The sequence below is a fragment of the Schistocerca gregaria genome, chromosome X, assembly GCF_023897955.1.
Source record: "Schistocerca gregaria isolate iqSchGreg1 chromosome X, iqSchGreg1.2, whole genome shotgun sequence".
NCBI lineage: Eukaryota > Metazoa > Arthropoda > Insecta > Orthoptera > Acrididae > Schistocerca > Schistocerca gregaria.
Window position 1 is genome coordinate 558374850 of NC_064931.1, and position 26154 is coordinate 558401003.

Below are 26154 nucleotides of genomic sequence, written 5' to 3' on the forward strand. Positions count from 1 at the left end.
ACTGCTTGGAACAGTTGTCCTGTCCTATCAGAATTCTAAGCCCTTCAGTTGGTTCAGATGTGTGTATGTTTTATATACAATGTACATCCATGGTGAAGACATGCTGTCTTCATTCCTCTATATCCTTTATGCTTTGTTCCACTACTTCATTTACTACTGTAATGCCAAAAATGCAAATTCATTCAGTTCTGATCTAATCCTTCTAATGAACCAGTAAAAAGAAGTATTCACATGAAAATTACCAAACATTACGAGCTGTCACCTTCTCATCATCAGTGTGTACGTTACCCGCATCTTCAACAATAATTTGGACATTGCATCTTGATCAATAAGCTGGCTCTGTTTAAATATGTTGAATATCTTGTGGTTGGCTTCCCCTCACACCTGTTTAATAAACCACAACCCATACCCTCTCAACTCCTACATTATAGAGATGTTTCCCTTACCTTAATATGTCCTTTACCAGATCTTTTGCTACTACTCATTACGTTAAATTGTGAAGAATACCCTTATAAAAATACTTCCTTCACTCCCCACAGTAGTATCTTGCTGTGTAAATAATCTAAAGGTGTACAACTTTGCTTCTGCTGTTTGCTGGTGGGTGGCGACAACAGTAAGTAGTGGTCGAAAGAAACAGTTCGCAGATGTCAGGCAGTTAGCTTGGACCTCGGTCAATATAACCTCATTCAAACATTAGTCAATTTGTGTCTGCATCATAAAATTGTTCTTGATTGAAAATGTCAGTTTACAAGCCTAATTCTCGTCATTTGCGGGAGGTGTTACCATTTTGTTTCAGTATGAAGAAAACAGCAGCTGAGTCTCATCGAATGCTCTAAAGTATGTATGGTAAGAACGCTATTAGTGAAAGAACATGCCGTGAGTGGTTTCAATGCTTCAAGAATGGTGATTTTAACGTCGTAGTCTGGCATAGTGATGGAAGAGAGATTGTTTTCGAAGTTGCAGAATTGGAGACATTGCTGAGTGAAGACTTGCGTCAAACTCGAGAAGAATTGGCAAAATTAGTGGAAGTGACACAGCAAGCCATTTCAAAACATCTCGAGGCTATGGGCATGATTCAGAAAGAAGGAAGTTGGGTCCCGTGTGAGCTGAAACTAAGAGACATTGAACGGCGTTCGTGAACAGTTGCTTCAGAGGCAAAAATGAAAGGGATTTCTGCATCGCATTGTGACCGGGGATGAAAAAGTGTTCATTACGATAACCCTAAATGCAAAAAATCATCGGGATAATCTGGCCATGCTTCCACATCGAAGGCCGAACCGAATTTACACGGCTCCGAGATCATGCTCTGAATTTGGTGGGACCAGCTCGGCGTTGTGTACTATGAGGTGTTAAAATCAAGTGAAACAATCACAGGTGCTCGTTATCAAACTCAATTAATGTATTTGAGCAGAGCATTAAAAAACAAATGGCCGCAATACAGTGAGGCACAATAAAGTGATTTTGCAGCACGACAATGTTTGTTCCCATGTTGCAAAGAGGTGAAAACATACTTGGAAATGTAAAATGGGAAGACCTATCCCACCCTTTGTATTCTCCAGACATTGCTCCCTCTGACTATCACCTGTTTAGATATTGCTCCCTCTGACTATCACCTGTTTAGATCAGTGGCACATGGCCTGTCTGACCAACACATCCAATCTCATGCAGAAGTCACAAATTGGATTGATTCGTGGATCACTTCAAAATACGAACAATTTTTTCGACATGCGATTCATACACTGCTCGCAAGATGGGAGAAAGTAGTGGCCAGCGATGAAAAATACTTTGAATGGTACATGTGTAACCAATTTGTTTCATTAAAGCCTCAGATGTTGGGGGGAAAATTGCAGAAGCAAAGTTGTACGCCTTGTACATAATATTTTAACCCATCCGTATACTACTCTTGGTCCTCAGACAACACTTTATATCCCTTTGAATGAACATATCACGTGCAACTAATTCCACTTAATTCAGACATCATAGCAATTGCAAAAGCCATCGTATCTAGAGCAACTAATTAAAGCAGCCAGATTATTTATCTGCACAGCATGTCATTGTCACTGGAGAGAAATCTTCTGATGTAAAAGGAACATTGGATGTATCCTGAGGGAATGTTATAGGGCCATTATTTTTTAAGATATGTGTAGAAGATCTAGTGGATAGTGTCAGAAATTCATGAAGCTTTTGACATATGACACTGTTGTATATATAGAAGTGACAAAGCTAGAAAACTGTAGTGAAATGCAGGAAGACTTGCAGAAGGGGGACACTTAGTGCAGGGATTTTCAGTTGACCCTCAACATAAACAGGAAAAAACATCAATTATTGGATAATTGCATATCAGTCACTGGAAATAGTTACACCCTTTAAATATTTGGGGATATAAATATGTAGCAAGTTTCAGTGGGATGACAATGTAAAGCTAATCACTGGCAAGTTGATACACCAGACATAGAAACACTGGGAAACTCCTCAGAAAGTGTAGAATACTCACGAGGAAGGTAGCTTACAAAACAGCACATCCGCCTGGGAACCATACCAAATAGCATTGATAGAGGCCAAAGAAAAATAGCTTTCATTTGTTACAGGTAGATTTAGTAAGTACAAAAGCTTCGCAGAAGTGTTGGCTAGTAGCAAACTCTGCAAGATGATGGTGTGCATCACTGTGTGGGTTACTGTTAAAATTCTAAGAGCATACTTTGGCTAGTACAGTAAACCAATAAATTACCGTCTCTTACGTATATTTCATAAAAAGACCATGAAGATAAAATGATAGTGATTCGAGCTCACAGAGAGGCTTCCCAATAATTGTTCTTCCTGTGGGTCATTCACAACTGAAACAGGAAAGGGGCCAAGTGACACTAGTACATTAAGCACCCTCTGCAATACACCATAAGGTTGTTTGCCATGTCCAGATGTCAATTTATTTTGTTGTACTCGCAGAGCAATACACCTTAAGTGATCTAATTTGCCCTCTTCCTCCTCATCCTCAACTTCAACCTCCACCACCAGTTGCTCAGAAGTGCTACAATGGTAACTGTTCCTTTTGCACATTTTACAAACGATCAACAACCACTTGTAGCTTTTTTCGTATCTGTCCTCCAATTTTCTCTGTTCTCTTACCACTTCTTGTATGCCATATTTTCTTCATGCCACAGTTCTAATTTTTATCATTCCGATTATCTTTTTCCTTTATATTTTCATAGTAATATTTTTTTCGCTTCTCCTTTTTCACATGTGAACATTGTATCGTATCCACTTAACTTAGATTCAGGTGATGCTGATGAATCCATGATGTGTACAAAATGTCCAATAGTTCTGTGTTGTTCTGTTTCCTGCTATTCTGAACAGTGTGAGAGAGTGTACCAGCCTGCTGCTCAAAGTTTCTTCTGTATGTTCAATTGTTGGGTGTCCTTACACTGTTTATCAGCAAATGAGTTTTCATCATGTTAAAAACATTAACACGAAAGTCTGACAGTTCAGTACTGAATATAATGAGGGCACCAGTGTGTGTAGGGATGACAAAAAGTCCAACAAGTTAATAAGAGAGCTGAAATAGTAACTTGGTGCTCAAATGCAGAAAAGAGTATGGTGGTTGATTAATGAGTAAAATTTTCTGTAAAGAACTGTCATAGTCATGAGATGTAAGAACTTTTAGCTACACACTGTAGGCACGAATTTTATCGAGGGACAAATAAAAACAGGCGCAATATTGATAGGATGTGTGACTGCTGTATATGAATGCAGGAGGAGCTGGCCACTGTTCGCGAACAGCTGAACGTGCTGATGGCCACGGTCAGCCGTCTTCAGGCTGCTGCCTTGGAGTGTAGCAGCAGTGGGGAGTCTGGTGTGTTGTATGGTACACGCCAGGTGTTACATGCTTCACCCACAGTCCCTGCTGTCGAGACATCTTCGGGGGTACTGCGCGCGGTTGGGCCACCCTCTCTCCAAAGGGAGTGGCGTGTTCAATGGCGTTCGCGTCGCTTGAGGCGGAGGGTCAATGTGGAGGCTGGCCGTGTGACATTGCCTGTTCTGCCTGTTGGTGCTCCTTCAGCAAGGTCTGCACAGGCACAACCTGAGGGGTGGGGTTTATTAGTGATTGGGAGCTCCAATGTTGGGCGGGTGATGGAGCCCCTTAGGGAAATAGCAGAAAGGTCGGGAAAGAAGGCCAGTGTTCACTCTGTTGCTTGCCAGAGGGCCTCATCTGAGATGTGGAGGAGGCTCTGCTGGCAGCGATAGAGAGCACTGTGTGCACCTGACTGTAAATTGTTGCTCATGTTGGCACCAATTACTCCTGCCGTCTGGGTTTAGAGGTCATCCTTAGTTCATACAGGCTGTTGGCGGAGTTTGTGAAGGCGGAAAGCCTCACTCATGCGGTGGAATCTGAGCAAAATATTTGTAGTGTCATTCCCAGAACTGATTGCGGTCCTCTGGTTTGGAGCCGAGTGGAAGGCTTAAACTAGAGGCTCAGACGATTCTGCGGAGATCTGGGGTTCAAATTTCTCGACCTCCGCTATCGGGTGGAGAAATCCCGGGTCCCCCTGAATAGGTCAGGCGTGCACTACATGCAGGAAGTGGCTTCAAGGGTAGCAGAGTACGTGTGGAGTGCACCTGTGGAATTTTTAGGTTAGATAATTCCCTCCCTAGGCCAGACAAGACTACTCCTGAGACGCGACAAGGTAGCAGCAGGCAAAACGCAACAGGGAATAACAATATTAATGTGGTAATAGTAAACTACAGGAGCGTCTACAGAAAGGTCCCAGAACTGCTCTCATTAATAAACAGTCACAATGCCCACATAGTATTAGGGACGGAAAGTTGGTTGAAACCAGACGTAAACAGTAATGAAATTCTAAACTCAGATTGGAATGTATACCGCCAGTGAAGGGGGAGGCGTGTTTATAGTGATAAAAAGTGCAGTAGTATCACAGGAAATTGACAGAGATCTGAGATGTGAAATAATTTGGGTGAAGGTCACGGTTAAAGCAGTCTCAAACATGGTAACTGGATTACTCTATAGGCCGCCTGGCTCAGCAGCTGTTGTGGCAGAACAGCTGAAGGAAAATATGGAAAATATTTCGAGTAGATTTACCGACCCTCTTATAGTTAGGGGAGATTTTAATGTACCAAATATAGACTGGGAGAATCAAACGTTTATAACGGGTGGCAGGGGCAAAGAATCCAGTGAAATTTTTTTAAATGCATTATCTGAAAACTACCTTAAGCAGTTAAACAGAGAACCAACTCGTGGCGATAACATATTAGACCTTCTGGTGACAAACAGACCCAAACTATTTGCAACAACGCATAGCAGGGAATCAGCGATCATAAAGCGGTTACAGAATCAGTGATTTCAGCCATAAATAGAAATATTTAAAAAGGTAGAAAGATTTTTCTGTTTAGCAAAAGTGGCAGAAAGCAGATTTCAGAGTACTTGACAGCTCAACACAAAAGTTTTACCTCAAGTACAGGTAGTGTTGAGGATCAGTGGACAAAGTTCAAAACCATCGTACAATATGCATTAGATGAGTATGTGCCAACCAAGATCATAAGAGATGGAAAAGGGCCACCGTGGTAGAGCAACCGAGTTAGAAAACTGCTGCGGAAGCAAAGGGAACTTCACAGCAAACATAAACATAGCCAAAGCCTTGCAGACAAACAAAAATTACGCGAAGCTAAATGTGGTGTGAGGAGGGCTATGCGAGAGGCGTTCAACGAATTCGAAAGTGAAAGTACTGACTAGGCATAAAATCCTAAGAAATTTTGGTCTTATGTCAAAGTGGTAGGTGGATCAAAACAAAATGTCCAGACACTCTGTGACCAAAATGGTACTGAAACAGAGGATGACAGACTAAAGATCAAGATACTAAATGTCTTTTACCAAAGCTGTTTCACAGACGAAGACTGCAATGTAGTTCCTTCTCTAGATTGTCGCACAAATGACGAAATGGTAGATATCGAAATAGATGACAGAGGGATAGAAAAAAATTAAAATCGCTCAAACGAGGAAAGGCGCTAGACCTGATGGGATACCAGTTCGATTTTACCCAGAGTATGCGAAGGAACTTGCCCCCCTTCTTGCAGCGGTGTACCATAGTTCTCTAGAAGAGAATAGCATTCCAAAAGATTGGTAAAGGGCACAGGTCATCCCTGTTTTCAAGAAGGGCTGTCGAGCACATGTGCAGAACTATAGACCTATATCTCTTACGTCGATCAGTTGTAGAATTTTGGAACGCATATTATGGTCGAGTATAATGACTTTTCTGGAGACTAGAAATCTACTCTCTAAGAATCAGCATGGGTTTTTAGAAACGCGACTGTGTGAAACCCAGCTCGCGCTATTCGTCCACAAGACTCAGAGGGCCATCGAAACAGGTTCCCAGGTAGATGCCGTGTTTCTTGACTTCTGCAAGGCATTTGATACAATTCCCCACAGTCATTTAATGAACAAAGTAAGAGCATATGGACTATCAGACCAATTGTGTGATTGGATTGAAGAGTTCCTAGATAACAGAACGCAGCATGTCATTCTCAATGGAGAGACTTCTTCCGAAGTAAGAGTGATTTCAGGTGCGCCGCAAGGGAGTGTTGTAGGATTGTTGCTATTTACAATATATATAAATGAGCTTGTGGATAACATCGGAAGTTCACTGAGGCTTTTTGCACATGATGCTGTAGTTTGAGAGGCTGTAACAATGGGAAATTTTACTGAAATGCAGGAGGATCTGCAAAGAATTGACACATGGTGCAGGGAATGGCAATTGAATCTCAATGTAGATGAGTGTAATGTGCTGCGAAAACATAGAAAGATAGATCCTTTATCATTTAGCTACAGTATAGCAGGTCAGCAACTGGAAGCAGTTAATTCCATAAATTGTCTAGGAGTAGGCATTAGGAGTGATTTAAAATGGATTGACCATATAAAATTAATTGTCGGTAAAGCGGATGTCAGACTGAGATTTATTGGAAGAATCCTAAGCAAATGCAGTCCAAAAACAAAGTACGTAGGTTACAGTACACTTGTTCACCCACTGCTTGAATACTGCTCACAGGTGTGGGATCTGTACCAGATAGGGTTGATAGAAGAGAGAGGGAGAAGATCCAACGGAGAGCAGTGCACTTCATTACAGGATCATTTAGTAATCGCAAAAGTGTTATGGAGATGATAAACTCCAGTGGAAGACTCCGCAAGAGAGACGCTCAGTAGCTCAGTACGGGCTTTTCTTGAAGTTTTGAGAACATACCTTCACCGAGGAATCGAGCAGTATATTGCTCCCTCCTACATATATCTCACGAGGAGACCATGAGGACAAAATCAGAGAGATTGGAACCCACATACAATCTTTCTTTCCACGAACAATACAAGACTGGAATAGAAGGGAGAACTGATAGAGGTACTCAAGGTACCCTCTGGCACACTCCGTCAGGTGGCTTGCGGAGTGTAAATGTAGATGTAGATGTAGAAGAGGTTAATAATAGATAGGAAGAGAACCATTATGGACACTGCACACTAGTAGACAATACTCACATCAGTATGTGGAAACAACCAGTTCTTGTGAACTCCATACAGTAGGTTACTTGTACATTTCCATAACAACAAAAAGAAGCAAGGATTTAAGCTTCTTTTGACTTCCTTGAACAGTGTTCGAAGGATGAAAGTTATTCATGGAGTTACATCATCAAACACATTTCACCTGTGTAAATAGGTAATCGCTGGGCTACAAATCTGAAGATCCAGGCACTGATTCTCCATTCGTTCTAGAATGGTTCTGTCATTTGCCACTCCTTTCACATTCGACAGTGATGTGTAATTGTGAAAATACCAACTTTCATCATGGTTTGTAGTCTGTAGGTCCACTTACTACAATGTAGACAGGTCAGTTAAAAGGCTGTCCCCAGGAAGCTCACATTTCTCTTGTGTGTGTGTGTGTGTGTGTGTGTGTGTGTGTGTGTGTGTGTGTGTGTGTGTTTGAGGGGGGGGGGGGGGGGTGAGTATGGGGTTCCAAGCCATTACAGTACTTCTTCCTTGCTTTCACTGTAATCTTACGCTGTGACTATATCTTTTCTCAGACTTTGTCTATATGATAGAATTCCTGCTGATGACCTAGCTGCCTTGGAGTATGTTGAGTGTAGCAGATTCATTATTTTACACCACCTGTTTCAGTTAACTTATGTTTGCTCTCCACATCACGGCTTGGCCTCCACCTTTTGTGAATTTTTGCAGAACTGTGGGCTGTGTGAAAAAGTTGGCCGGGTGCTTGCTGTTGAAGAACCACATTTTGCTTATGGCATTCTCCAACTCTTTGAAGTTACTGTGCATTCCGTTGGAACTATACTAGTCCCAAGAGAGCATGTGGGTGGATCTGTTGATTGATTCGCATGGATGTCGTCAGTTGAATGGATTCCCCGCTGTACTACATTGGAAGCAATAGCAGTTTGAGTGTGTAGGACCCCAGTGACCACCATTTTATAATGTTTATTTACCCCCTGTGTAGGGCACTTAAGTGGCTTGAGATGTCTACCATAATCCAACTACCAACTACTACCCTCTCACTCCACCCCCCCCCCCCCCCCCCGCCCCCTTTTTGGGATTTCAATGCATACCAACCCCCGTGGGGGAACTACCACAGGGTTTGGTAGGAGCCTTTTGATTGATCGGCTTCTTCCTGATCTTGAACTGTCTCTCCTCAATGGTGGTACTTGTACCCAAGTCAGTACTGCCCATGGCACCTTTTCAGCTGTCAGTGTTACAATCTCTTTTCCATAATCTTGTGGCTTTGCTACAATGGTTGCTATGTGACCCTCTGCCACTGCGGTGGCCAGTACCATGTTGGACCAAAAACACAGCAATAGCTATACAGGATTATTGAAGGGCCCTGCAACATCTCGAGCAACATCTTTCACACTCCACCCAGATCACTTTCAAGTGGCTTCACACTAAGGTTCGCTATCTAATTAAACACAGTAAGAAGGAATGCTTGGAGCGCAACGTCTCCTCTTTGAGAAGAGCACATGCCTCTTGATCCCAGTTGTGGCCCAGGCTCTGTAGTTTTCTGGGCTGCCAAAGATCAACAACTCTTCCAGGCCTCTTCCTACACTGTGGTATTCCTACTGAGGTTCTTGCTGAACTCCTTGCAACCCACTGTGCAACAGTGTTGGTGTCTCCTCCTTATCCCATTACCTTCAGATGATAAGACAAGTTGAAGGTACCTCCCAATCCTTTATTCCTCTTCAGGGCAAATTATATAATGAGTCTTTGACCAATTCGGAACGGCTTCACTTTCTTAACTCACCTCACAATACAGCCCCAGAGACTCTGATTCAGTTCATAAATGGATGATCTGACAGTGAGTGTTGGTGAAAGATTCCATGTACTCAGGGTCCTAAACAGTATTTGGTTAGAAGGTGTTCCCCTTCACAATGGCGAAATAGTATCATCCTCCCAATCCTTAAACCAGACAAAAAAAACCCTATGACAGTTGATGGGCACTGAAAGATTAGCCTGACCAACTTGACGTACACTCTGCTTGAAAAGATGATTTCCCACCAATAACACTAAGTTTTCAAATGGCAGGGCCTTTTGTTGTCTTGTCGTGTGGTTTCTAGGAGGCACCCCTTGGTGCCATCATACTTAACTTATGCTCTGTGACTAGGAAATTTGAGGCTTCCTACCAGTTATTTGTCAGTTTTTATTCCACTGGTTGTTTCATGTTACAGTTAGTATAACAATCAGTTCCCCGTGAGTCCGAGGGAACAGCATCCTGCAGGGTTCCGTGCAGAGTGTTACTCTCCTCCTCATTGCCATCAACGGGGTAGGAACTTCTGTCAGATCAGTGGTTACCCCTCATGGTTTATGTCACTGACTTTTGCAATTAGTATCACTTCTAATAGGTAACCTTGGCTGAATGTCAGTTCCAAAGTCCTTCTGAAGGGCTTCTTCTTGGACCCTTACCCATGGCTTCCACATTTCTTCCACAAAAACGCAAGCCATGCATTTTTGCTTTTGTACTATGGTGCAACTTAACTTCAACATGTACTTAGCTACCCAGTACTTGAATGTTGTTGCACAGTCCCAATTTTCGGGATTCCTGTTTGATAAACAGCTTACATGGCTCCCCTGTATTACTCAGCTAAAGACTAGCTGCGTGCAAAAGCTTAACACTCTCCACTTTCTTGCACACACCACTCGAGTGAAGATTGCATTGCTATCCTCTGTATTTACCAGGTCCTGGTATCACCCCACTTGGACTATGGTTGCCAGGTTTATGGGTTGGTGGCACCGTCAACTTTGAAATTAATGGATGTAGTCCATCAGTATGAAGTAAGACTGGCACTGACACTTTCCAGATTAGAGTTGTAGACAGTCTCCTTGCAGAAGCATGGAAACTTATCTCTTCAGTTCTGACAGTACCAACTATTGCTCAATTATGTGATCACCATCTGACAATTTTGTAATCATCCAACTTATCAAATTGTTATTGATACAAGGGGCATCGACCTCTGGCATCTGCCCTTGGCTGAGATTATCAGTTGGAATGTACCTTCAGGTACTCTGCTGGGACCTCCACTCAACCCCTATAGAATGTGTTCCCCATGTTTCCCTGACCCCTCGGAGGTGTATTGACAAGTATATTGTGTAGGTTCAGTGGATGGTGGAATACCACTGTTGGAGGGGTGGGAAGGATAGTGGGCAGCATGTTTTTCATTACAGGGCACGAAGAGAGGCAATCGAAACCCTGGTAGAGAATGTAATTCAGTTGCTCCAGTCCTGATGAGGTGAATGATCTTCTGTGGTCAGACGTTGAGGCTTTGGGAGGTGGTGGGAGACTGGAAAGGTAAAGCATGGGAGATTTGTTTTTGTATGAGGTTGGGAGGATAATTGCAGTCAGTTAAGGCTTCAGCGAGACCCTCAGTGTATTTCAAGAGGGACTGCTCATCACTGCAGATGCTACGACCACGGGTGGCTAGACTGTACAGAAGGGACTTCTTGGTATGGAACAGGTGGCAGCTGTCAAAGTGGAGTTATTGCTGGTGGTTAGTAGGTTTGATATGGACGGAGGTACTGATGTAGCTATCTTTGAGGTGGAGGTCAACATCAAGGAAGGAGGCTTGTTGAGTTAAGTAGGACCAGGTGAAGCAACAGATCATAGTCCATTTTCTGCTAGAAGACATTTTTATAAGAGATTGCCAAATAATACAAAACTGTTAAAAGGAAACATATTTAAGACAAAATTAAAGCAACTGTTAATTGATAAATTTTCATACTCCATCAAGGTTTTTTAATGTTATTGTGTATAATTTGTCTTTACTTCTGACCTTTTTTAATGTTCTTGTGTTTGTAAACTTACTATGCCCATGACTGTTAAGTTGTTATGGACAAATAAATCATTTATTTATTTATTTATTTATTTTTCATGACAGTACCCAAATACTGAATTACATTCATAGATTTGTAAAATAGTAGCAGATTGTAAAGGGAATATGGGGATCTAGTTCTTCATGTGTGGGGGCACACACACACACACACACACACACACACACACACACACACACACACACACACACACACCAATTAACTTGACAACTTTTATTTTCTATTTGCAGTAATTAGGCAGTTCCTAGAAGGAAATCCGGAGGCAGTAGTTTGGACAGAAGATGATTTTCTGTCTGCCTCTTCTGTTTGCAGATGGCAGATTCACGTCTTTGGACAGGATAACGGTGGTAAGTTGTGATGTGTCTAGGACATTTTCTGTACAAAACAACAGTATGCAAATTTATGTCATAATTTTTTAACATTACATTTAGCCCAGCATTTTTTGATAAATAGTTGTGAGTTTAAGGAGCAATTATTTTATACAAGCACTATGTCTAGCACTTTTGTGTATCATGTCTATAAATATTATTTACTGTATGAAGGCAAAGGTGTACCTGTAAACATTTATTTTTACAATCTCAAATGTGTTCACTTTGTTCAGTGGAAGTAACTTATTTCCAGTTATGTAATATTTGTTTAGTACTTAATTGTGGGAATTAAGATACTGATGCAGTAGAATTCTTGTATTTGACAAACACAATGCAGAAGAGGAATACAAACCTCCATATCTTACTTTTTTATGCACACATCACAGTTAATGAATTGCACATGTGTGTTTTGATGCATTTGTCACAGAAAGAGTAACAGAGTTTCTGCATTAAAGAGATGCAGGTTAGCAATCTAAAATATAACCAGAACTATTACAAGCTTCAAACTTTTCACTTACTTACTCTGTTCTCCACATGACTGCCCTGATTGAAACTTAAGGTAAATTGCAGATCATGTTTAGACTTAACTGATTTAGGTAAAGATGGAACTTTTAATTTTGTTGCCTTCCTCCATTCTCAGTCAGCAGGTGACAACTGTGAGGTACTGTCTGTTGCTGATAATAAATCTGAGTCAGCATGACCACCTCTTTTGTATGTCTCTAGACTACCCGATCAACAACATATGGTTTGACGGATGGGTGGAAGGAACGAACTGAAATAAGTATTACACAGATTGTGCATAATTAGTATTAAACAACCATCAGGAAATTTTATAAGTAATCATCATCATTATACAGTATGGCAGTCAGTATATGAAGTATGTCATGTGAACTGTCCATTGTAACCTGATGACTGCATGTTTTGTCCCTTGCTTCCAGAAAAAATATATATCCTCTGGTTTGGAAACATTTAAAAGGACTAAACCAGTGTCTTCACCACATTTGTGATAGCCAATGCAGTAATATCTTTCCTGCTGCAGGCAAAAGGTGTCAGTGTCCTACCACAACTTCATTAGTTTATTAACACATGTCGGAAGAGTTACAGCATCAGATGTCATATCATATACTGGGTGTTTGGAAATCCCTGTTACAAACTTGAAGGACTTGTAGAGGGAAGTGAGTAGAAAATAATTCGAATATGAACCCATGTCCAGAAACTTAGCGTTTCTGTTCTATAATGGTTTCAGTTTAGATGTTTAACTCGTCCACTTACACTTGTGGAATTGAATTAGGTGTGACACAGTACAATTATTAGGTAACAATATGAAAGGAAGCGTAATGAAACATCCATTTATCACTTAAGCAAATTTGTTAGTATTAACACAGAAACATTGCATGTTTACATTGCTGAAAAACACACACACACAAAAAAAAAATCCAGCATACTGTACATACAGAATGTAATGTTTGAGTGTTAATACAAACAAATGTGCTCAAGAGATAAATGGATGTTTTGTTAAGATTCATTTCCAATTGTTACCTAATAATTGTACTGTGTCTCATCTAATTCAGTTTCCCAAGCAGAAGTGGACAAGTTAAACATCCGAATTGAAACTGTCATGGAATGGAAAAGGTACATTTCCAGACATAGATTCCTATTCAAAATATTATGTACCCACTGTACTCCACAAGCATTGGTAGCTTATAACAGGAAAGTCCAAACACCCTTTATATAGTGTTCATCCCACTTTGATACTGTACATAGGAGGATGTACTTAGAGATACAGTGTAATAATGACACTGAATTTGTATCCTGGAGATGCAAAGTGATGTTGGTTGTTCATGGTGGTGACATATCATATTTGCTGAAGGTAATTATGATTGATTCTTCTAATTCTGAGCTACTCTCCTGATGGAAAGGTGCCACGTAATTATTTAAGTTATGAGAGTACTGAAGGGCCCCTACATAAGTATGAACCAGTATGCTATACAGAAAACCTCATTTCTAATTTCTGTTGCAAAGTATGTTAATCTCTTTTCTAGAGCTACAAATCCGTGTTAGCACTCAAATATGTGATAAAAATGACAAGCTAATTTGCCATTCTTACGTTACATGCTTAACAATTTCTGCGATTGAATAAGAGTATGCATACACAAATATGAGGTTCAACATACAAATCACAGCAGGTGAATGATAACTAAAAATAGGCTTTTGCTAACCAATATCTTTTCTCGTAATTAAGGTATTATAAACCTCCATTTTAGCATATGTAAGATATATATCAACACATCTACACATCTTATTAATTGCATGAGCTGATTAACATCAATTATTATTTGTCACTTCTCTTCCATTGCACTCTTTCACTTATTCATTTTCACTTATACATTTTGACTTATACACATGTGAGTGTGAGCAGTTCATAATTACTACAGTAATGAGACTTACTGAAATTTGAATATTATTTGTAAATAGTAAAGATGCTCTCAGTCCAAAGGGTGGTTTGAACTTTGCAGGACTTTACTAGGCATGGTCCTATTTGTGGTGATGTGTCCTTGCCTTTCCGTGACCTTTAAATTTTTCACATTAACAATTCATTGCCAGAGGTGACAGAAGTGGTAAGTAACTGAAAAAAAGTCCCAGGACTGACTGAAGATCAATCTCCAGACCTTTCATAGTCAGTCTGTTACCTGTAATTTGCCTTTCTATGGAATTCTGAAATACACTTCTGTTCTTAGCATTACTTTACTATTTCAAACTACATTTTTGAAACAACTGTTATTATAGCAAAATTGTTAAAGTGGCTGTCAGAAGAAGCAAACTGGGTACTTTACTGCAGCTGGTTTTTTGCCATTTGTAATACTACGCAGCCATGTTTTCAGTAGAAATTGAAAGAGGGGACACTTCATGTAAGCTGTGATAAAATGATTAGCAACAGTGGTACCAACTCCTGCCGCTAGCCCAACAATTCGGAATAACTGTGATACATAGCTCTTCACTTTTTCAAGACATAGGTGTAACACAAGGATTGCTTAACAAATTTGGTAAGTTTGTATGAAATGGACATTAATTTTAACAAGTACATTGTTGCATGTAAATGTGGCTGTAAACAAAGTTTGAACCAAATGCATCAGGAAGTTACCTTTTGTGTGAATTATTTTACCAAAAAAAATTTATATGAAGAGTTGGTCTGCTGAACCCAGTTACAATCATTCTTTGCTTGTAAACCCCCTCCTCCCTCCCCCCCCCCCCCCTTCCCTCCCCTAGGGGGCTCACATCTCTCTCTTGTGTGTGTGAAATCTTTCAGTGGATTTCACACATTTTCATGACATTAAAGTAGAGACATTTGTTAAATTTCAGTTTTATTTCAATTTCTTCATTTGAGTCAACCGATATATTGCTTCTCACCACATATATATCATATCACAAAAAGACCATGAAGGAAAAAATTAGAGAAATTGGAGGCCACACGGAGGCTTACCAGCAGTGAAGTGATTGTTATTTTTACTGCAAAAATTCGCTATTGGAGGTAGGAAAAGGGGGATACAACTGTGGTACACAAACGACCCTCTACCACACAGCAGAAGAGAGAGAAAGCTTCAGATCTCTAGCTCATTTCTAGCTCTCATTATTAACAACTCCTTAGTTGACTTACCTGCACCAACAAACATCTCATTTTGATGAAATTTTGGGTCCCTACTAGGACCGTGTTTAGTAATTCAAATCATAACTGGACTATTTTTAGCTATACACTATACATCAAATATTGAAATAGCAAGTTTATTTGAAATCAACCATGTGAAAGCCCTGACAACTGCTGGTTATTTCCATAGAAGTATGAAAAAACTTGTTTAACTCCAATATTTGTCCTCTCATGGGAACATCGTAGTCTGCTACAACCTACTGGAGTCTGGGACATGGTTATCAACTTCCAACTAATCTTTAATGGTAGCCTGTAACTCCCAGAGAAAAATAATTGTGAGCAACAAGTACCTGCCACCGAAAAATAATTTGCAGGTATGCTGATCTACTGATGGTTATTGCCACAGTTGATGCACAATCTGACAGTTATAACAATAGAGTATATGACAACTGCCTCAGAAAGATAATTTAATACTCATCTACTGATGATTATTTCCACTGTTGCACTAATTCCTTATGGTAACTCTACATAGTTAGATAGCACGAAACTGAAGTGACACTTGGATAAACAAATGGCACTCTGCCTGACCATTATTTCTGCGAGTTGTAGAATACCTTACTGGTAGTCACTCCCTCTGCTTTGTTTGTTTATCAGTAATCAGGTCTCATGACATGCAAAAGTTCAGTACACACTTCGGTAAACAGATGGTGCCAAGCACTACTGGCAGTTAGAGAGTATAGAGAGAGAGAGAGAGAGAGAGAGAGAGAGAGAGAGAGAGAGTGGCCAACGCCGCTACGGCGGCCATGTTTGTGCCAGCCTTCATACAGAATGTTCGAACCAGCGATAGTGGATGCTAAGTCTGCGGAAATACCTCCATCCCCGAGACAGAAACATGAGATTAATTGTGAGAAACACTCAAGTAAATGTTTTTTGAATGATTACTGGATCAGTAATACACACCGCTAGTAGTAAAATTTCCTGCCGTGAATGCAAAAATCATTCGGGACCTTGATATTTCTATCTTGAAGCTTGTTTGGAAGACAGATCACCGCAATAACAAGAATGTAAACAACAAATATAGGCCCTGTGGGATTTGTTTTCCATCTCAACTGCAAAACGTACCACACCACACATTACATCTGACAAAAAGTATTAATAAGACATTCTCATAGACTGAATGCTTCTGATGGGGTAACTTCATCATTAAGAAACATTATTGGTATCAGGTGATGTAAAATGCTCTGCAGTAATGAGCTAATATAACAAGAAGACTAATTCTAACAAATATTACTATCTCAGTTCAAACAATAAATCTGCACAGAACGGAAAAGTTTTCAAAGATGATTTGTTCAACAAAAGGTTTTCAGCAAATAGTGCTGACACATCCAACTACAAATTCAAAAAAAAACATATGTTAATAATTTATCCATGCCGAAACTCAAGTGATGATAATAGTGAAACACAAAAAAGTGCCTTATGTTCTGGTTCGCAAATAACCTGAAATTGACTTCACAAGTTATCCCTTACCAGTGAGGACTGGCGGATTCAGGCTTCATAAAAAACTTGGGGGCGAGAAGCATGAAAATTTAAAGAAATGTAGAACATAAAAAATGAGTACATTGCCATAGTTGTTGGTGCGATGGTTTTACAAGAAAACAAGAGCAGGCACCTGAAACTAAAAAGTTATTTCCATGAAGTAAAGAAACAAACAATTTTGGGTACATGATTAACCTTTAAACAAATCTATGAATCTATTATTACTTTTATTATAACAATAATAAAGGTAATAATAAATTAATAGCTGCCTGTATTATGAGATTCTGTAAGCGATAAGATGTTAACAACACAAATGTGTGTTAATTCATGTTCCTTTGCTATTACAACTGGGTGCAATTGCCAATTTTTATCTTTTGGTCATAATTCCTCAGCCTATTTCTATGTTAGATGACACAGAATATATTTCCAGCCATTTGTCATTACAAAGATGACAGTAGTTGTTGTTGTTGTCTTCAGTCCTGAGACTGGTTTGATGCAGCTCTCCATGCTACTCTATCCTGTGCAAGCTGCTTCATCCCCCAGTACCTACTGCAACCTACATCCTTCTGAATCTGCTTAGTGTACTCATCTCTCGGTCTCCCTCTACAATTTTTACCCTCCACGCTGCCCTCCAATGCTAAATTTGTGATCCCTTGATGCCTCAAAACATGTCCTACCAACCGATCCCTTCTTCTAGTCAAGCTGTGCCACAAACTTCTCTTCTCCCCAATCCTATTCAATACCTCCTCATTAGTTACGTGATCTATCCACCTTATCTTCAGTATTCTTCTGTAGCACCACATTTCGAAAGCTTCTATTCTCTTCTTGTCCAAACTAGTTATCGTCCATGTTTCACTTCCATACATGGCTACACTCCAAACAAATACTTTCAGAAACGACTTCCTGATACATAAATCTATATTCGATGTTAACAAATTTCTCTTCTTCAGAAACGCTTTCCTTGCCATTGCCAGTCTACATTTTATATCCTCTCTACTTCGACCATCATCAGTTATTTTGCTCCCCAAATAACAAAACTCCTTTACTACTTTAAGTGTCTCATTTCCTAATCTAATTCCCTCAGCATCACCCGATTTAATTTGACTACATTCCATTATCCTCGTTTTGCTTTTGTTAATGTTCATCTTATATCCTCCTTTCAAGACACTGTCCATTCCGTTCAACTGCTCTTCCAAGTCCTTTGCCGTCTCTGACAGAATTACAATGTCATCGGCGAACCTCAAGGTTTTTACTTCGTCTCCATGAATTTTAATACCTACTCCAAATTTTTCTTTTGTTTCCTTTACTGCTTGCTCAATATACAGATTGAATAACATCGGGGAGAGGCTACAACCCTGTCTCACTCCTTTCCCAACCACTGCTTCCCTTTCATGCCCCTCGACTCTTATTACTGCCATCTGGTTTCTGTACAAACTGTAAATAGCCTTTTGCTCCCTGTATTTTACCCCTGCCACCTTTAGAATTTGAAAAAGAGTACTCCAGTCAACATTGTCAAAAGCTTTCTCTAAGTCTACAAATGCTAGAAACGTAGGTTTGCCTTTTCTTAATCTTTCTTCTAAGATAAGTCGTAAGGTCAGTATAGCCTCACGTGTTCCAACATTTCGACGGAATCCAAACTGATCCTCCCCGAGGTCTGCATCTACCAGTTTTTCCATTCGTCTGTAAAGAATTCGCGTTAGTATTTTGCAGCCGTGGCTTATTAAACTGATAGTTCGGTAATTTTCACATCTGTCAGCACCTGCTTTCTTTGGGATTGGAATTATTATATTCTTCTTGAAGTCTGAGGGTATTTCGCCTGTCTCATACATCTTGCTCACCAGCTGGTAGAGTTTTGTCATGACTGCCTCTCCCAAGGCCGTCAGTAGTTCTAATGGAATGTTGTCTACTCCGGGGGCCTTGTTTCGACTCAGGTCTTTCAGTGCTCTGTCAAACTCTTCACGCAGTATCGTATCTCCCATTTCGTCTTCATCTACATCCTCTTCTATTTCCATAATATTGTCCTCAAGTACATCGCCCTTGTATAAACCTTCTATATACTCCTTCCACCTTTCTGCCTTCCCTTCTTTGCTTAGAACTGGGCTGCCATCTGAGCTCTTGATATTCATACACGTGGTTCTCTTCTCTCCAAAGGTCTCTTTAATTTTCCTGTAGGCAGTATCTATCTTACCCCTAGTGAGATAAGCTTCTACATCCTTACATTTGTCCTCTAGCCATCCCTGTTTAGCCATTTTGCACTTCCTGTCGATCTCATTTTTGAGACGTTTGTATTCCTTTTTGCCTGCTTCATTTACTGCATTTTTATATTTTTCTCCTTTCATCAATTAAATTCAATATTTCTTCTGTTACCCAAGGATTTCTAGCAGCCCTCGTCTTTGTACCTACTTTATCCTCTGCTGCCTTCACTACTACATCGCTCAGAGCTACCCATTCTTCTTCTACTGTATTTCTTTCCCCTATTCCTGTCAATTGTTCCCTTATGCTCTCTCTGAAACTCTGTACAACCTCTGGTTCTTTCAGTTTATCCAGGTCCCATCTCCTTAATTTCCCACATTTTTGCAGTTTCTTCAGTTTTAATCTACAGGTCATAACCAATAGATTGTGGTCAGAGTCCACATCTGCCCCTGTAAATGTCTTACAATTTAAAACCTGGTTCCTAAATCTCTGTCTTACCATTATATAATCTATCTGATACCTTTTAGTATCTCCAGGGTTCTTCCACGTATACAACCTTCTTTCATGATTCTTAAACCAAGTGTTAGCTATGATTAAGTTGTGCTCTGTGCAAAATTCTATTAGGCGGCTTCCTCTTTCATTTCTTAGCCCCAATCCATATTCACCTACTATGTTTCCTTCTCTCCCTTTTCCTACACTCGAATTCCAGTCACCCATTACTATTAAATTTTCGTCTCCCTTCACTATCTGAATAATTTCTTTTATTTCATCGTACATTTCTTCAATTTCTTCATCATCTGCAGAGCTAGTTGGCATATAAACTTGTACTACTGTAGTAGGTGTGGGCTTCGTATCTATCTTGGCCACAATAATGCGTTCACTATGCTGTTTGTAGTAGCTTTCCCGCATTCCTATTTTCCTATTCATTATTAAACCTACTCCTGCATTACCCCTATTTGATTTTGTGTTTATAACCCTGTAGTCACCTGAGCAGAAGTCTTGTTCCTCCTGCCACCGAACTTCACTAATTCCCACTATATCTAACTTTAACCTATCCATTTCCCTTTTTAAATTTTCTAACCTACCTGCCCGATTAAGGGATCTGACATTCCACGCTCCGATCCGTAGAATGCCAGTTTTCTTTCTCCTGATAACGACATCCTCCTGAGTAGTCCCCGCCCGGAGATCCGAATGGGGGACTATTTTACCTCCGGAATATTTTACCCAAGAGGATGCCATCATCATTTAATCATACAGTAAAGCTGCATGTCCTCGGGAAAAATTACGGCTGTAGTTTCCCCTTGCTTTCAGCCGTTCACAGTACCAGCACAGCAAGGCCGTTTTGGTTAATGTTGCAAGGCCAGATCAGTCAATCATCCAGACTGTTGCCCCTGCAACTACTGAAAAGGCTGCTGCCCCTCTTCAGGAACCACACGTTTGTCTGGCCTCTCAACAGATACCCCTCCGTTGTGGTTGTACCTACGGTACGGCCATCTGTATCGCTGAGGCACGCAAGCCTCCCCACCAACGGCAAGGTCCATGGTTCATGGGGGGAGGATGACAGTAGTAAAGGATGACTATTGCTCAAGTTTATAGCATCTTAAAGTGCTTCTCAGACAATTCAGGTGTCTTCAGACTTTGACTATGTACAAACCTGTAATATACAATGCATTTATATCTGCCCGGACTTACCTCAGAATGGCTGTGTCCTGCATTCAATTACTTCAAGTCTTAGGTCACTTCCTCTTGACCGGACATTACAGAATGCAACAAGGAGGAATAAATTTAAAACAAGAGGTCCATAAAGACAAATTTCTGTTGGGTCTCATACAAATCGTAGGCATACCCTCTCTTTGCCACAGAATGTGAATATTCAGGTGGCAACCATCAGTGAAGAATTGCACCTCCCAACTGACATATGCAGTGAATAGATTTGAGTTGGCCTGGAATTTTGATAAGCTGTTCTCAATGTCATCCTATGTAGTTTCCTGTCCACATGGCCATTATCAACAGTACTGAATTAGATTAGATGCAATGGTCCATAGACCCCACAGTGAGGAAAAGATGTACATGAGGACAGGTCTGTGTTCAGCAGACAGAAAAAGCACTGAGTGGTAGACTGGCACACAGAAAGAGAGAGAGAGAGAGAGAGAGCGGGTGGGTGGGTGGATGGGTGTGTGTGTGTGGGAGGGTGGGGGGGGGTTCAGTTCACACTATGGAATAATCTCCAGCAGGACACTCATAACAATCTGTCCTCATTTTCATAAGGTGGGGCAGGTTTAGCATCATTTAGCACTGGTTGTTTCATTTTATTCATGTAATGGGCAGACAGACACTACCTTCACCCACCTTAAAGATATTTTAGTCAAACACAGAAAGAAGAGGAAATGTAGAACATAATGAGACTGAATGTATAAATGTGGAAGTACATAACATTTTTCAAACAATTATTTGATGAAGCATTTCCTGAAACATGTAATTAGATTGTGCAGGAGTGAAGTGACTATTGGTAATAGGAAATTCTCTGGAAATTCAAAGTATCTTCAGACATATTAAGTACACACAAAATTACCCAAACTCATTATTTTATTTTCAGCATAACAAACAGATATAGAACAAAGTGTACATCAGTAAGAATGTAGGCAATTAAAGGTAGTGAGTAAAATAGAATGCAATATCTCTTTTTTTCAGTAATTAACAGCAGATACCATTACTCTTATTAAGGTTTTAATTAAACAGCCAAAACAAAATCCATCATACAGCGCATAAACAATATAGACAGCTAAATATTTTTAAAAAAGTTTTGTGTGATGCTTAATCCTAAGACCTTTCTAAATTTTATAAACAAATGCTTTAGCAGTGGTGAAACTTACCTATAACAGAATTTATTAACACAAGCCACTGTACACTATTTAACACTGTGCTACCACTAGTGTTTGTGCTATTGTGTAGCAATAGGCAGTCAGTAATTTAGTGTTCAGTATTAAAAGTAAAACTCCTAAAGCTTTAAACAACAGTGTACATGCCAAGAGAATGCATTAATAGGATGAAAGGGTTTTATTTGACGGTAGTAATATACCACTGATAGCTGACTACCAACCCACTACATTTCAAACACACTTACGTTTCTTCCTGTGCACACAGATTAGGTGGCAGTCAAAATGTAGGAAATTTCAATTCCCAGCACTGTCATCTTTCATGAAGACAGTAAAAACTATTAAAAAAACAGGCTTATGAATCACTTACAGCAAGACTGCTCGGTAAAGAACAATTTGACTTCAGATTTAGAAAATGTAAAACATATGTGGTGGCACCATTTAACCTTTGAGTCATTAGACCAACAAATTTTGTTAAAGAAACTTGACATACTATTTGAAGTTTACATTAATGATTACATGTAAAGTACCACACCGACAGAAACAATACTGTTCACAGATGAGAGCAACTTTTTATTTGCTGCTCAGTCACCAGAAATACTGACATAATAATTGTACATATTGTAGCACAAACATAGGCAATAAATAACAGAACTACACAGATAAACTAAAAACAATCAACTTGAGGATAACAAAGATATCTGACCTTGTAAATCTGAACATAAATTATCTGAGTCCCAAACCTTAAATTCTTCGCTGTGTATGTTGATAAGCAACTGATATAGGACTAGCACATCAGATACCTTGAAATATAATGTATGCACTACAAATACTGGACCATCTATGTGACTCCTCATGATTAAAAACATTTTACTTGTTTGTTGGAAAGGGTGTTATCATTCTGAGATCTGATGGGACATGAAGCTTGTACTGGTCATTAGATACAACTATAACACAGTGCTTCAGCCCAGAATAATTTCAGAGCTGAAGCACAAGAAACAATTTCTTATAACTGTCACATAATACAGATCAGATTTACAACAACTACCTAACAGTTTGAGCCAGTGCATGCATAGCAGAGGTTTTGCTGGCCATAGCATGGCCAAATTTCAAGCACATATTCTTCTACATTTTCAGACATAATATCTTCAGGCGATATTTGACAAACCGTTTCACCAATTTCAACTTAATTTTGTGGCAATCGGGAAACTGAACTCCTCAGATTTGATCATCGTTATGAAATTTATCAATGACAAACTGAAAACAGTTCAAATTCTGTGAGTTATCAAGTATAGGGCCAATATTCCTAAAAATCACTTCAATTAATGGAAAAACACTCCTCTGAGGCATAGATAAGGCTGCAGTTTTCCTGTCTGAACTGTTTCAAATTCACAAAAGTGCAATAATCTTCGTAATCTTTGGTTTGTCCAGTATATGAAACTAGTACATCCAGGCACTTCTCACATAGCTTGTCAAATTTCATTGGCCTCCTTATAACATATCTGACAGTATGATTTAATGCATTTCTTTTGGTGTTACTTAAGTCATCCTCACAATGGATTTCGTGCTCTTTTCAACCGTTTGGAAGCTTAAATGCAGGCTAGTAAACATACAAATACAGGCTGAGTTACAGATGATGTGGGGCATGTAATGGAGTGTTGGTCAAGAAAACTTGAAAGGTAGACAGAATCGCTCGTCATAGGATCCTTTCCCTACATCTGTGAAATACTGAGCAACACAAATAGTTTTCAAATTGTTTTGGAACTGTGGGGCTGTGGGAACCTTCTGAATACTTCTAACACAGGAGAACAAATTTTCTAGGCAATCTTGTGTTAATCTTGCTGTGAGCAAAAATTTGTAATTATTCTTGTGTAAAAAGATTTGCTGCAGATCAAGTACACTTTGTGTAGACAGTCTCACACCATGTTCAACTGGTTTCGAGTGACGAAAATTTCCAATTTCCATCTGCTCAGTCATCATCATAACTTCATTCAGCAACGTGATAGCCTCCTTGTATCTTTCTTGATTGAAGATGCTGAGGGCAGCAATTGGATGGCTAGAAGTCATTGTTGAAAACCATTTGTCAACTATCTCAACAAACCATGCTGTCATTCTGTATTCAGCAATATCAGTTTCAGAGGACACAAACTTCAGACCACAACTGGTTTCGTGACAGAGAAAAGTACGTGCTCCAGAAACTTTCGTTTTGGTGAACTTACTTGGTTCTATTACATCTGTTGTTAGCTTGGGAGCAAGTTTCAAATCATTGTCCTGATCAAAATAATGTAGTTCCTTAATATGATTACAGTCAACAACTGTGGATGGCAACCTATACTTGTCCCATATCCTCTCAGGAATGTTTATACTGTGTTGGACAGTAAACATTGTCTAATGTTTTTAAAAGGTGTGGCACATTTGCAGTAAAGTATATTACCTGGATCTTTAGGATTTAAAATGTAATTCTGAATAACAGAGTTTCTTCCAGAAACAATTCCAAAATATCTCCACGTACTTTGATTTGCAGCACCCATATCTGATGTCACACACTGTGCACATAGTTCTATATGCTCACTGCATTAAATTATTTGTAAAATGATGTCACACAAAATTTTACCACTTAGCTTACTTCCAGTAAAATGATGTGCCACTACTTGCTTCCGTCTGGAAGAGATACCGCCCAAAAGAAAAACGCAAGCATGTGTGGCAACAGCTTCACGCCTTGGAAGGGTAACATGGCCAGTAAACTCACCTGTTCCCACATCAAATTCCATGCTTGGAGTAACTGACATTTCAAGTAGTAGAACACAGTCATGTTCTTTTTCACCCATACTTTCAACCTTTTCTTTGAGGAGTGTGAAGAGTTGGTCTAGAATACCAAGTTCAAATCTTGAAGTCTCCTCCATAGTGTCCGCTGTGATGGCAAAGCTGAACTAATTAAATAATCAAATCCTTTGCTGCCCCATGCAAATTTCAACTGGAGAGCTTTTTTCACACTACTTTCTGTCCATTTCACTTTTTTCTTATTTTAACTCTCCAGTTGATTGTCATTACACAATGTTTTTAGTTTATATGGAACTGAGTGACACATAGTGTGGAGTTTATTTTTTAGTTGTGTATTCCTCAAAGTAAGACAACTGACCTCCTTCTGGAGAGCTGAAATCTGTCTCTGTTGAACATGAATGTAACCTAATAGTTTATATAATTTTTCTGTGAGATCATAATCTGCTGGTTCACTTATTTCACTGTCTTGCACACTACACATGGGATCTTCTTCACACTGCTGCTGGATTTCTGCGACAGTCTCTGCTGTAGGACTGCTGCTTTCATTTTCTTGAGTTGGATGCTGATGGCATAGTTTAATTTTCCTTCTTTTAACCTTTGGTATTATATGAGAAAAACTGTTGGTACGGCATTGGATTTGAGCTTCCTCTTGCCATCAACCCTCACTTTCTCCCAGTGGTCATAAACGAAATGTTTCTTAATAAAGAAGCAAAAGGAAGGAGCTGTGGTAAATTGATATCTGAAAAAAGTGTTTACACAAATATACTAGAAAGAGAAAAAAAGAGACAAATTCTGAAATACAACTGTGAAGCTTCCTCCCCAAATAAAAGCAATGATAAATTGATAAACAAATAGTCTAGTCATCTGGAATGACCAGAATCTGTCGACATCTGCTACACAACTACATTTTAATTCTATGCTTAGAAGAATTAGATGTGCTATAAAAAAATTGCACACAGTAAATACACAGGCCAAATGTTACATCTCACAACAACATCTAGCTTACAACTCATGTTGTATGCAGTTGGAAACTTAAAACCACTTACTTCGCATAGATAAGAGTAGTTCATCAGTTTCCACAAGACTCCTGTGTGATATACATTACCCTGTTAACTGCAACAGCCCACTGCTTTCTTCTTTCCTCATTTCGCAGAAATTAAAGCATACAAAATCCACCTTTGCCTGTGTTAGTACATTCGAAAGCAGCACACACTGGCATCATTTCTGAATGAATGTCTGCAGAATGAATTAAAGGTGGGCAGCTACATACAGTACCACTCCTATCATAATATCAGTATTGATTTCATAACAAAATACTTTCTTATTTGATCTCATATTTAAGCTCCCATGTGTAAATTTCATGCAAAAAAACTGTCTAAGTAA

At 39.6% G+C, this 26154-nt stretch overlaps 1 protein-coding gene across 8 annotated transcripts in view; it reads left to right on the plus strand.

Annotated features, from left to right (window-relative positions):
• LOC126297666 (uncharacterized) overlaps nucleotides 1-26154 on the plus strand; it is a 275101-nt gene that overhangs the window by 179879 nt on the left and 69068 nt on the right. For all 8 annotated transcript variants that reach the window (XM_049988760.1, XM_049988761.1, XM_049988759.1 and 5 more), the window contains one exon: nucleotides 11605-11721. In XM_049988760.1, coding sequence (XP_049844717.1) covers nucleotides 11656-11721 — 66 coding nt within the window. In that variant the 5' untranslated portion in view covers nucleotides 11605-11655. The remainder of the gene's footprint in view (nucleotides 1-11604; nucleotides 11722-26154) is intronic.